Source organism: Miscanthus floridulus, chromosome 2 (assembly GCF_019320115.1).
Source record: "Miscanthus floridulus cultivar M001 chromosome 2, ASM1932011v1, whole genome shotgun sequence".
NCBI classification, from domain to species: Eukaryota; Viridiplantae; Streptophyta; class Magnoliopsida; order Poales; family Poaceae; genus Miscanthus; species Miscanthus floridulus.
Window position 1 is genome coordinate 20,324,708 of NC_089581.1, and position 12,999 is coordinate 20,337,706.

At 40.5% G+C, this 12,999-nt stretch overlaps 1 protein-coding gene across 1 annotated transcript; it reads right to left on the reverse strand.

Moving 5' to 3' along the window:
- Positions 1 to 11,712: 11,712 nt before the first annotated feature.
- Positions 11,713 to 12,396, reverse strand: LOC136536186 (uncharacterized). The gene has a single exon (XM_066528564.1). It carries the CDS (start codon positions 12,394 to 12,396, stop codon positions 11,713 to 11,715), a length of 684 nt encoding a protein of 227 aa, XP_066384661.1.
- Between the last annotated feature and the right edge of the window lie 603 nt (positions 12,397 to 12,999).

Genomic DNA, 12,999 nt, shown 5'->3' on the forward strand with positions numbered 1-12,999 from the left:
TTGCATATCTCTACCTTGCTCTTTAGCTTTCGCATTTATATTGATTGTATTACTCCTTTTGCGGTAGAGATAGCAACACACTAGCAAAATCGTAGTTGCACATTTAGATAGTTTATCTATTGCATAGGTTTTGCTAGGGTTAGGAAAAAAGGCCATAGTTTAGAGTTAGATTTTTAAGTTGCCTAATTCACCCTCCCCCCTCTTAGGCGTTATGGTCCCCTATAAGTGGTATCAGAGTCGGTTGGCTCAATTTGGACCTTTGGCTTAACCGCCGTTGAGCAAACGCTTTTTAGAATAGTTGGGATGGATACCTCTAGGCCTCCGCACTTTGACGGCACTAACTTCCCCTATTATAAAGCTAGAATGGCTTACCACCTTAAAATGGTAGATTTATGTGTTTGGAGAGTCACTCGTGATGGGATGAAACCCATTAAGAATCCCAATAAACCCACGAAGAGTGAAGAAAAGGAAATTCATTTCAATGCTAGAGCTAAAAATTGCTTGTTTGAATCATTTAGTATGGATGTGTTTAACCAAGTGTTCACTTTAAATACGGCATATGAAATTTAGTTAAAACTTCAAGAGCTCCATGACGGCACATCTAATGCTCGTGAGCAAAAATATTGTCTAGCTAAACAAAATTATGATTCCATTATAATGAATGATGATGAGCTTGTTCGTGATATGTATTCTCGTTTGAATCTAATTATCAATGAGTTCTATTCAATAGGATTAACAGAGCTAGATGATGCGGATATCGTGAGGAAGATCATCTCCATGCTATCACAAAAGAAATATGCAAGCATCATCACCATCCTTCACAACATGGAGAACTTGAGCACCATGACCCTGGGCATAGTCATTGGTAAGATAGTGGCATTTAAAATGTCACGTAAGATGGGTCAAGACGAAGCCTCTTCATCGAGCAAAGGTAAAGCTCTCGCATGTAGCAAGAAAAAGAAGTTGAAGGGCAAGCAAGTTGAGACAAGCATAAGCTCAAGCTCCTCAAGTAAAGATGAGGAAGAAGATAAGGACGATGATGGTGATGATGAAGAATCAAGTGAAGATGATCAATCTTCCTCCTCCACCTCTGACCTTGATAAAGAATTAATCGAACTAATCAACTAGGTGGAGAAGATGATCCAAAGGCTCAATGTCAAGGGTGTGCCCATCCAAATCTAAGATCTCATTTTCACCAATCAAAGAAATGAGCAAAGAAAGAGAAGATGCTATGGATGCGGCGAGTTGGGGCACTTTGTGGAAGTTTGTCTAAATAAGCTCACACCCAAGACAAAGAAGAAGGCATGCAAGAACTAAGCCCTCACATCAATAAGGTTATAGGATGATTCTTCAAGTGAAGAAGAACACCATCACAAGAGGCAAGGGCGCAAGCACTCATCATCAAGCTCTTCTTGTATGTGCCTTATGGCATGAGGTAACGAAAGCTCATCCTTTAGTGAGAGTGATAGTGATGATAAAATGCCTTCTTATGATAAAATTGTGCAACAAAATCTTAATTATGCTAAAGTTTACACTAGTCAACAAAAGAAGCTCAAAAAATTAAAAGAAAAGCTAGATAGTTCACAAGAAGCATACAAAACTTTGCTTGAACAATATGAGAACTTTGCTAATCTCAATGTTGAACTATCTACTAAAATTGAGCAACTTAGGGCTAGTGTAATAACAAATGCATACACAATCAATGATGAGCAACTTGTAAAGAAAAATGAAAAATTAAAAGAAAAGTTAGCTAGCTCACAAGATGCTTATAAAAGTTTGCTTGCTAAAATGGAAACCATGTGCAAACATTGTGATGAGCTAACTAATAAAGTTGCTAATCTTGAAGCTGTTAATACAACCCCCACCAAGGCATCTAAAAAGAAAAGTTCTATCTTTAACATGTCTAAAAAGGATGCCTCTACTTCTTGTAATGATTTATGTTTAGACTCATCTTTGTGCAACCAAGTTTGTGTTTAAAAAGTTGTTGTAGATACATTCATACAAGAGGTTGCAAAGGAGAATGAGCAACTCAAGCAAGAAGTAGCTCGCCTCACCAAGGACTTGACTCAAGTGAAAGGCAAGGCGAAGCAAGCCCAACTTCATCAAGATAACACCATCAAGGGAGTGAAGAAGCTTGATGAAGGACAAACCATGGTTTGCTACGTATGCCACAAGGAAGGTCACAAGTCCTATGAGTGCAAGGTGAAGAATGGGGGAGAAGCAAAGAAGAAAGAGAAGAAGCAAACAAGCAAGCTCTCCAACACCTACACCAACAAGGTGGACAAGAAGGCCTCCACACCATACTTGTTAAAGAAGAAAAATGATAAGGTGGTGGCCATCAAGGTGAACAAGCAAGCCAACAATGGGGTCAAACGTTTTTGGGTGCCAAAGGAAATCGTTTTCAATATGAAGAGCACCAAGAAGATTTGGATCCCGAAAGGGAAGTGAGAAGTCCGATGGACTTTGGGAAATTTCTTACAAATTGGTATCTTTAAGCATCTAGTTACTTTTCATGCCTATGTTTTTGCATGCTATTATCTTTTGTTATGCATACACTAGGTATATCTTATGGTAGGCTTGCTCGGTTTTATTCTTAACCCTTGGAGCAAACCTACATGGTTTAAAATTATTTAGGAGCACGGCACATAGCTTGTCTTACAATTGTTCATCTAATATGTGCCAAAGTCCAAATTATAGATAATTTATCCTGAATATCGCCTTCGAAAATGACTCACATTCATGTGATGTCATCCTTCAAGTGGTATTTTTAATTCTAAAATCAATGTGCATGTTTCCTATAAGTTTTTATACTTGTGTGCATAAATTTAGGGGGAGGTTCCTCTACAAGTTGGATACTTTGAGACTAACACCTTTTTCAAGCTTATTATGTGTGTAGTAGTCTCGTTGCAAGGAAAATGGAGTCCCCGGAGTTAAGCATTATACTTCAAATATCCACCACCTATTACAAGTGGCAGAAATCAAATTAGTTTCCACATGTGGTATTTCTAAACCGATATCATCATGTTGATTTCATTTTGATATTTATATGCTTTCTTCATGCATTATATAGATTAAATTCCCTTGAGCAATAATTTGCCAATTATGCATATGCTTTGCCTTCTACCATATGTATGTATATATTTAGGGAGAGCTTAATCTATATAATGTGAGAGTCAAATTTTGTGACCCATTCCACTCTACACACAAAGGATCACAAAGTTTGACCCTCCCTTGTGCTACTAATGTCTTCCTTTTCGGTGTTTGATTCCAAAGGGGGAGAATTTAGAGGATCAAAAGCAAGCATTATCTTGTAGAACCAAAAGCTAGATCATAATAATTTACAAGTGGTAATGGTCTATAAGTGGTAATAGTCCAAGAAAGGGAGGATTAGTCTATGTAATTAGGAAAATTTATAGGAAGCAAGGCTTAAATCCATAATACCACATGGGGACATTTGCAAGGGCAAGATAAGTTTTCACGTGGTATCCATTTAGTTTTACAAGTAGTATCTTTTAGCATCATATAACCTTACCCCTTGCATTGCATCCTAGCAAGTAGGTAGTTTTCAAATTTCAAAATTCTATTATTTGCTTGCTTTGGTCGTGTTGTCATCAATCATCAAAAATGGGGAGATTGTAAGAAAAATGGACCCTAGGCCCATTTACTTTAGATTTTGGTGTTTGATGACCAACACAACTAAGTTGGACTAATGAATTTGCAAGTGATTGTTTTGTAGTTCAATAGAGTGCAAGACGTGACTTGGACAAAGGCGACGTGATGATCCGATGATCAACACCATAAGAAAGACCCTAGGAGCACAAAAGAAGACCCAAGATATCAAGCAAAGTCTAAGCACGAATATAGGAACCAAGCCGTACGTAAGATCACAAAGAAATAAGCTCACAGAGGTGACCGGACATTGGAGGAAAGTGACCGGACACTCTGATCAAGAGGCTCGGCAACAGCAGGCGTCAGCAGCAGTGACCGGACGCTGGTGGCAAATCGACCGAACACAGAACTATAGCATCCGATCGAGTATAAAAAGGTTCCAGAGCGGTAAAATTGTGACCAGACATGTCCTGTGGCATGTGACTAGACGCTGGCAGCGTCCGATTAGTTGATCGCAGCTCTAACGGTCGGGACGACCGAACGCATCTGGTCAGGACATGATTTGTGTCCGGTCAGTAGCAGAAAAGCAGGATTTCGTCCCCAACGGCTACTTTCTTAGTGGGGCTTATAAATAGACCCCCAGCCGGCCATTTGAAGAGGGTGGAGCTGAGGAAACATATCAAGGGTGTTGATACACCATTTTAGTGATCTCCACTTGCATAGTGCTTAGTGATTCATTAGGTAATTAGCGTAGGTGCTTTGCGAAGTGCTTAGGTTGATTAGACGACCGCTTATGCGCTTGCTCTAGGTTTAGGCCTAGTGTTTAGTGAGATTTGCATGCCTCTTACCACTCGGTGCTTGCGAGCACCATTGTTGTACATCGGAGGGGCTTGTAGTCTTGTGAGATCACACCAACTGCATTTGTCATGTGGCCGCCACCACGCACCGAAGGGAGCAAGAGCCACGGCATTTCAGTCAGAAGCTTGATAGTGAAGATGGCGGGGAGCATCCGGGAGAGGCTTGTTGGAAGGCACGTCGGAGACCCACTTGCGCGTGGGGAATGCCCAAGTCTATCCATGGAGTTACCCGACCAGAAGCTTGGCTCTTGCGAGGGATTCCTTGCGAGGGGCTCCAATGAGGACTAGGGGGAAGCTTGCGCGCTTCTTGATACCTCAGTAAAAATACTGGAGTCATCGACGAGAGTTTGCATATCTCTACCTTGCTCTTTAGCTTCCGCATTTACATTTATTGCAGTACTCCCTTTGCGGTAGAGATAGCAACATACTAGAATAACCGTAGTTGCATATTTAGATAGTTTATCTATTGCATAGGTTTTGCTAGGGTTAGAAAAAGAGGCCATAGTTCAGAGTTAGATTTTTTAGTTGCCTAATTCACCCCCCCCCCCCTCTTAGGCGTTGTGGTCCCCTACAAATATATTTAGGATCGATAGCCGTACTATTGAGAGGGGTGAAACTCGTATTGAAATGCGGTTTTTAAAGTGCCACTATATGCTCTAACTCAGTGCATATGCATTTAGGATCTGGTGGAGTGCTAACACCCTTGAAAATGATTGTGAAAATATACTAACACATATACACAAACATGATACACATTGTGTTTAGCACTTAGGAGCAAGGGTTCGAAATTTCACCGATGGAGTGTATAGAAAAGATAGGGTTTCACAGAGTGCACCGGATGCTGGTCACATAGTGACCAGACACTGGGGTCCTGCGTCTGGTCAGTGACACGTAGTGATGGCCGCCCTCGGTCTCTTGACCAGACGTAGGCGACCGAACTCTGACTGAACACTGTTCAGCATCCGGTCCTGCTAATGTGGCGGCACACAGAGAAAACGGTGAGTGACCGAATGTGGGCGAGTCCGATCGGACGTGACCAGACGTGTTCGGTCATGTATTTCCACCTCTGGAAACTTACTAGAAGTGACCAGATGCTGGGGTCCTGTGTTCAGTCGGGTGTAACCGGACATGTCCGGTTGCGAGTGGAACCTTACTGGAAGTGACCGAATGCTGGGGTCTTGTGTTCGGTCCAACACTGTAGTGCGTCCGGTCACAACTTAAATGTATTGATGACCGTTGAGATCGAGCGATCTGCATTTCAAGGAGGGAACACATGGCATGCATCGCGCGACCGAACGCTAGGATCCTACGTCCTGTCAAACCAACCGATGCGTCCAGTCACCCTGATTTCTCAGGGAACAGAGAGCTAACGACTCTATTCGTGAGGGCTCTCTATTTAAGCCCCATGGCCAGCTCAAGCTCACTCTCTTGGCTATTTGCATTGACATAACAACCTTGTGAGCTTAGCCAAAGCCTACCCACTCATCTCCATTATTGATTCATCATCTTTGTGAGATTGGGAGTGAATCCAAGTGCATTGCTTGAGTGTTTGCGTCTAGAGGCACTTGGTGTTAGTGTTTCGCTGTGGGATTCGCTTGTTACTCTTGGTGGTTACCGACACCTAGATGGCTTGGAGCAGCGAGGATCATCGAGCGGAGGTTGGTGATTGTCTTTGGCTCCGATCGTGGTGATTGTGAGGGGTTCTTGACCTTTCCTCAATAGAGAGCCAAAAGGGACTCTAGTAAATTGCTCGTGGCTTGTGTGACCCTCATCTTGTGTTGGTTGTGCGGTACCCTATTGAGGGTTTGGCATGTGATGCCAATTGGTGCGTGAACCTCCAAGTGAATGAATCGTCACAACAAGGACTAGCTTGCCAGCAAGCAAGTGAACCTTGGTAAAAAATCATTGTGTCATCATTTGATTCTGAGGTGATTGGTCTTCATTGGTATTCATTCTTGTGATTAATTGGTTCATTCATTGACACGGCGGTATAACTATCTTGCTCTCTATCTTTACATTACCATAAACTAGTTACCAAGCTCTTTAGTATAGTTAGTTGTGAGAGCTTGTTAGTTTGGTTAGTGTGTCTCTTTAGTTAGCCTTTGAGAGCACACTAACTTAGTGTAGTGACATAGCCATTGTGTGGATAGAGACTTTAGAAACTTGACTTGTGGTAGGTGGCTTGCATATTTAGTAGGCTAGCGCAACACTCGCTTCGCCTCATATTGGTCTAACCTATTTGTTAAGTGTTGTTGTAGAAATTTTTAATAGGCAATTTACCCCCCTCCCCTCTAGCCATTAGGACCTTTCACCCCTGTGTCCAGTCAGTGCACCGCTCCCACACTTGCGCTCGTGAGGCTGATGTCAATGTATGTCACCCTCGACCTGATGCGGCCACTGAGCGCTCGTGGGTCTGGTCGCCACCGAGCATAGCTTCACCTCTGTGCCAACCGACTGGACTCGGCGCTTGAGTTTGATCCTAGCATCCGATCAGTGCAACATCCCTAACTGAGACCTAGGGTTGAGTATTGAATGCATCCGGTCACCTTCTGACCAGCGTTCGGTCACTACCCCACGTCTCCTTTTCTTTTTCTAAGTCCTCAACCTCTTCACCCTTGCTTCCAAGTTGCTAACCATAATGTGTAGAACTTGTGTTCACATGTGTTAGCATTTTCTCAAGCATTTTACAAGGGTCAAAGTTAGCACACTAGGTTCCTAAATGCATATGCAAAAGTCATGTCACCTAGTGGCACTCGATAAACCATTTAGCCAAATATTTCCCCTCTTTATAGTACGGCTATCGATCCTAAATGTGACCACACTCTCTATAGTGTCTTGATCACCAAAACCAAAACCCTAAGCAATACCTTTGCCTTGATCTTCATAGGGTTTTTGTTTTTCTCTTTCTTCTTTTCCAAGTTGAGCACTTGATCATCTTTTGGTCATCATCATCCACCAAGATCATCCTCTTTCTTCTCACTTGGCATGGGACCATCCCTTCAAGTCTACACACTTAGCACTAGGATTAGTCCCTAGGTTTCATCAATTATCCAAAACCAAACTAGGACTTTCAATCTCCCCTTTTTTGGTAATTGATGACAACCTATTTACAAAGATATTCAATTAAAAGCTTTTGGATTCATGTTGCTTGTCCAAGCATTTTACCATGTGTAAAGAATATGGACAAGTTTCATAAACTCAAATTGGTAGTATTAGCTCCCCTACATAGGTGCTAAGAGTTTAGATTTGAAATCTTGCACATTTGCATAGATAGGAAGTGTGTGGAAGTAAGATCTATCAAATGATGCTAAGGTGTAAAGAATAGACCTTTGAAGCGTGATATCAATCGGAGTTGCCATTTGAACACCATCCTTAGCACCATGGTTTGCTTGATGCCACTTGAAACTTCAGAAAGCAAAGACAAACTAGATACCTCATGAGATCAACATTATAAGTAAGGCTCTAGCACCACTTGTGAAGACAAACAAGGCATATCTAGCTATCCTATGCATGCTAGTTTTTCATTTCATCAAGCATTTTTTATGAACTAGCATACACCACACAAGCATGTATCAAAGATAAAAACAACTTGTGCTATGCAAGCAAACATATGTAATGTACATCCAAATGCAACATACAAGTTCATGAGCTTGCTCCCCCTACTTGTGTGCTTCAAATTTTAATTGATCCCCTTTATTTGTCTTTCCCTTTGTACTTCTCCCCCTTTGTCATCGATGACCACAAAAGGTGAGCTCACATTTTAGAGAGATTAGTGTGAAACCATGTTAAATGAGGATCATTTTCTCATCTTTGGTTCAATCTAGATCACTTGCAAAAAATATTTAACTCGGTTTGATCCAAGGGCAAGCTTCTTCACACCTCATTACAAGGGTTATCTTGACCATGTTGAGTTAAACATTTATAGCTCATTTTCTAGATTAAACACTAGGTTCACAAGCCCACAAACATGTCATATGTTACCACTAGATCATTTTAAGCATACAAGTAATAGTGGTACCATACAAACATCAAATTCATTTGATTTTCATGAATGAGCCTAAGACATGATAGGAATGACTAGATGCACTAAGCAAGTCCATAGCAATGGATGAATGACATGTCAACCAATTTTACCTTGCTTTGCTTGAAGGAGAGGCATGTCATATAATGGGGGTGCATCAACACATATTTGAGAAGTCAAGTATGTTCAATTCATTCTTTAGCTTGCAAAACCTCTTTTCATCAAGTGGCTTGTTGAATATATCGTCAAGTTGATCTTCGGTGCCCACACTCCCAATATAAATGTCCTCTTTTTATTGGTGATCTCTTATGAAATGATGGTAGACATCTATGTGCTTTGTTCTTGAACATTGAACCGGGTTGTTGGTGAGCTTCACGGCACTCTCATTGCCTATCTTCTTGGTGAAGAGAGTTGTGCCAACCTTACCCATCTTGAACCTTTTAGAGAGCAAGAAATCTCTCAATCTCACATACCATGCTCTAGGTGCTTGCTTCAAACTATACAATGCCTTTCTTAGCTTGTAATCATGGTTGGGCTTCTTATCATCTTTCAAACCGGAAGGTTGCTCAATATATACTTCTTTATTGATGTAGCCATTGAGAAATACACTCTTCACATCCATTTGATATAGCTTGATGTTGTGGGCACAAGCATAGGCTAACAAGATCTTAATTGCTTCCAATCTTGCAACCGGGGCATATGTTTCACCAAAGTCAAGACCCTCAACTTGAGTGTAACCTTGAGCCACTAATATTGCTTTATTCCTTACAACTATCCCATCTTGATCTTGCTTGTTCCAAAAGACCCACTTTGTTCCAATCACATTATGATCCTTAGACCTCTCAACTAACACCCATACTTGATTTCTTGTGAAGTTGTTAAGCTCTTCATGCATAGCATTCACCCAATCAACATCCTTCAAAGCTTCATCTATCTTTTTAAATTCAATGGATGACACAAATGAGAAATGTTCACAAAATGATGCCAATCTTGATCTTGTTTACACACCACTTGAGATATCACTAATTATAGAATCTAATGGATGATCTCTTGCAACATTTATCGGTTGGAGCACTTAAACTTGATTGCTTGCACTTTTTTGATCATTTGGTTGAGATGATGAACTAGCCACTTGTTGTTGGTCTTACACTTTGTCATCACTTGTACTAGCTTGACCTTGATCATGAGAACCACTAGCTTACACATTTGAGTTAGAGAGCACTTGATTCTTGTCATCTTCAATTTCAATCACTTCTCTAGGCCTTATATCACCAATGTCCATGTTTTTCGTTGCATTGACCAATTGAGTGCCTCTCACATCATTTAGATTCTCATCTTCCTCTTGGGAAATATTTGTTTCAACAAATTCCACATCATGAACCTCCTAAAGAGTACCACTAGCCAAGTTCCAAACTCTATAAGCTTTACTAGTAGTGGAGTGACCAAGCAAGAATCCTTTATCACATTTCTTGTCAAACTTACTCAATCTAGTGCCTTTCATCAATATGTAGCATTTGCAACCAAAGACCAAAAAATATGCAATATTAGGCTTTCTATCATTCAAGAGCTCATAAGGTGTCTTTTCTTTCAATGGATGGCAATAGAGACGGTTGCTATAGTAGCAAGTTGTGTTGATTGCTTCACCCAAAATGAATGACTAACATTATACTCACTTAGCATTGATCTTGCCATGTCAATTAAGGTTCTATTCTTTCTCTCAACAAGGCCATTTGATTGTGGAGTGTACTTTGTCGAGAATTGATGCATAATTCCAAACTCATCACATAGCTCATCAACTCTTGTGTTCTTAAATTCACTTCCATTGTCAGTTCTCACTTTCTTTATATTTGTTTCAAACTCATTGTGAATTCTCTTGATGAATGTCTTAAAGGTTGCAAATATATCACTCTTATCAATAAGAAAGAATGCCCATGTATATCTAGTGAAATCATCCACTATCATAAATCCATATTTGTTTCCACCAATGCTAGTATAAGTTGTTGGTCCAAATAAGTCCATGTGCAACAACTCAAATGCCTTAGATGTGCTCATCATGCTCTTCTTAGGATGAGTGTTGCCAACTTACTTTCTGGCTTGACATGCACTACATAGCTTATCCTTCTCAAATGTGACATCTTTTAAGGCTCTAACTAGATCATGCTTAATCAACTTGTTGAATTATTTTATTCCAACATGACCAAACCTTCTATGGCATAACCAACCCATGCTAGACTTAGTGAGCAAACATATTGACAATTAAGCTTCTCTAGCATTGAAATCAACCAAGTATAGATTCTCATATCTAAATCCTTTTAATATCAAGTTAGAGCCATCTACACTTATGATCTCTACATCATCAACTCCAAATATGCACTTTAAACCAAGATCACATAATTGAGCTACCGACAATAGGTTGAAGTTCAAGCTCTCTACTAGTAGCACATTGAAAATACTCAAGTCATTGGATATTGCAATTTTACCAAGCCCTTTGACCTTGCCTTCGCTATTATCACCAAATGTGATACTACCAACCCCATTGCTCTCATTTGTGTTGATTGAATTGAACATTCTTGAATCACCGGTCATATGTTGTGTGCATCTACTATCAAACATCCAATGCCTTCCTCCAGCTTTATAGTTTATCTACAAAAGAAAATCAATTCTTTTTAGGTACCCAAACTTGCTTGGGTCCTTGAAGGTTAGTTACTAAGGTCTTTAGTACCCAAATAGCTTTCTTCTTTGAGCCCATAATAGGTGTACAATGAACTTAGCCTTCACACCATTCACACTCTTGATAAGCATGTAACAACAATGAAAACAAATTGAGAATACATTAGCATTGTTCTTGTTCTTGTTCTTTTTGCAAAATTGCTCTAAGTGCCCTACTTGCTTGCATCTATTGTAAAACCAACCATTGCTCTTCACAAAGCTAGCTTTGGAAGTAGCAAACGCTGCCTTGCCTTTCTTGGGGGTACAGCCCAATCTCTCTTTGTTAAGAGAGAACCTTTGGCTATCCAAGCACTTTAGCAAGCGGGCCTCACCAGCCATAGGCCTTGCTAGGGCATGAGTGGGCTCATCCACCTCTCTCTTGAGAGTCTCATTCTTAACCATTAGTGTGACATCACAAGTGAAACCATCACTAGTAGTAGAGGTAGGAGTGGTAATGGTGGTGGATGATGAGCTACAAGAAGGGTTAGTGGGAGCAATAACAATAGATTCATAAAATCATTTTTCAATAATGTCACATGTTACGCCCACATCACATGATACTATAACCCTTTCCTTATCTTGTTCAATAAGTAAGGAGTGAGCCTTTTCAAGCTTGGTGTGAGCTTTGCCAAGCTTCCCATGGGCTTCTACTAGCCTCTCATGAGTAGCATTGAGCTCATCAAAGGATTGCTCAAGAGCACTAAGCTTCTTTTGCAATTCTTTGCACTTCTTGCTTTTTTTGTTAATTATTGAGTCGGCTTGTTCTAGCATGTTCATTAGTTGTTCATTTGAGAATTCATCATCATGACTATCATTTTCACTTTCACTATCATCATTTTTACTCTCATCATATTTTACCTTGGAGCTCTTGGCCATGAAGCACGATGGAGTGTCAAATAGTGAAGGCTTGTTGTTGATAGCAATGCTTGCTAGAGCCTTCTCCTTGGATGCCTTATCATCATCACTTGAATCATCATTGGTGGAGGCATCACTATCCCATGTGACAACATAGGATCCATCCTTCTTCTTCTTGAAGGTTATATTCTTCTCTTTCTTCTCATTATCCTCATTATCACTATTGTAGGGACAATCCGCTACAACATGATCGGGGTTCTTGCACTTGTAGCATAACCTCACATACTCCTTGTTCTTGAAGTGATTTCTTCTCTTCCTTATACCATAGCCTTTTTTCTTCATCATCTTGCCAAACTTGCACACAAAGAGAGCTAGTGCTTCATCATCACTATCATCATGAGAGCATTCTTCATCACTTGATTCTTCCTTCTTAGCCTTGCTCTTGCTCTTGTTCTTGGAGGATGAAGTGACGGCCTTGAATGCCACACTCTTCTTATTCTTCTTCTTGTCTTTCTTCTTCATAATTTCTTCACCATCACTATTGTATTGGTCCTCGGTCATCACATCACCAAGAACCTCATTTGTAGTGACATCCTTCAATCCACCTCTAAAGAAGATAGTTCTCAATGTCTTGAATCTCTTTGGCAAACACATCAAGAACTTGTGAGAGAAGTCCTCATCCTTCACCTTCTCACCCAAACTCTTGAGATCATTGATGATGACTTGTAGCCTATAGAACATCTCTGGAATGGACTCATCATCATTTATCTTGAAGTTTGATAGCTTGTCTTTGAGCATGTAGAGCTTGGCACTTTTACCATTGAAGTGCCCTCATATGTTTCTTCTAGTCTCACCCAAACTTTACTTGCCTTCTTGTCGGTGTTTCGGACCAGAGGGTCCTCAACCAACTAGTAAATTTGTACTGCGTGTACCCAATCTCAGATGGTG

Excerpts from the sequence above, each read along its gene's own strand:
- LOC136536186 (XM_066528564.1), bottom strand. The coding sequence starts at position 12,396 with ATGATGAAGAAAAAAGGCTATGGTATAAGGAAGAGAAGAAATCACTTC.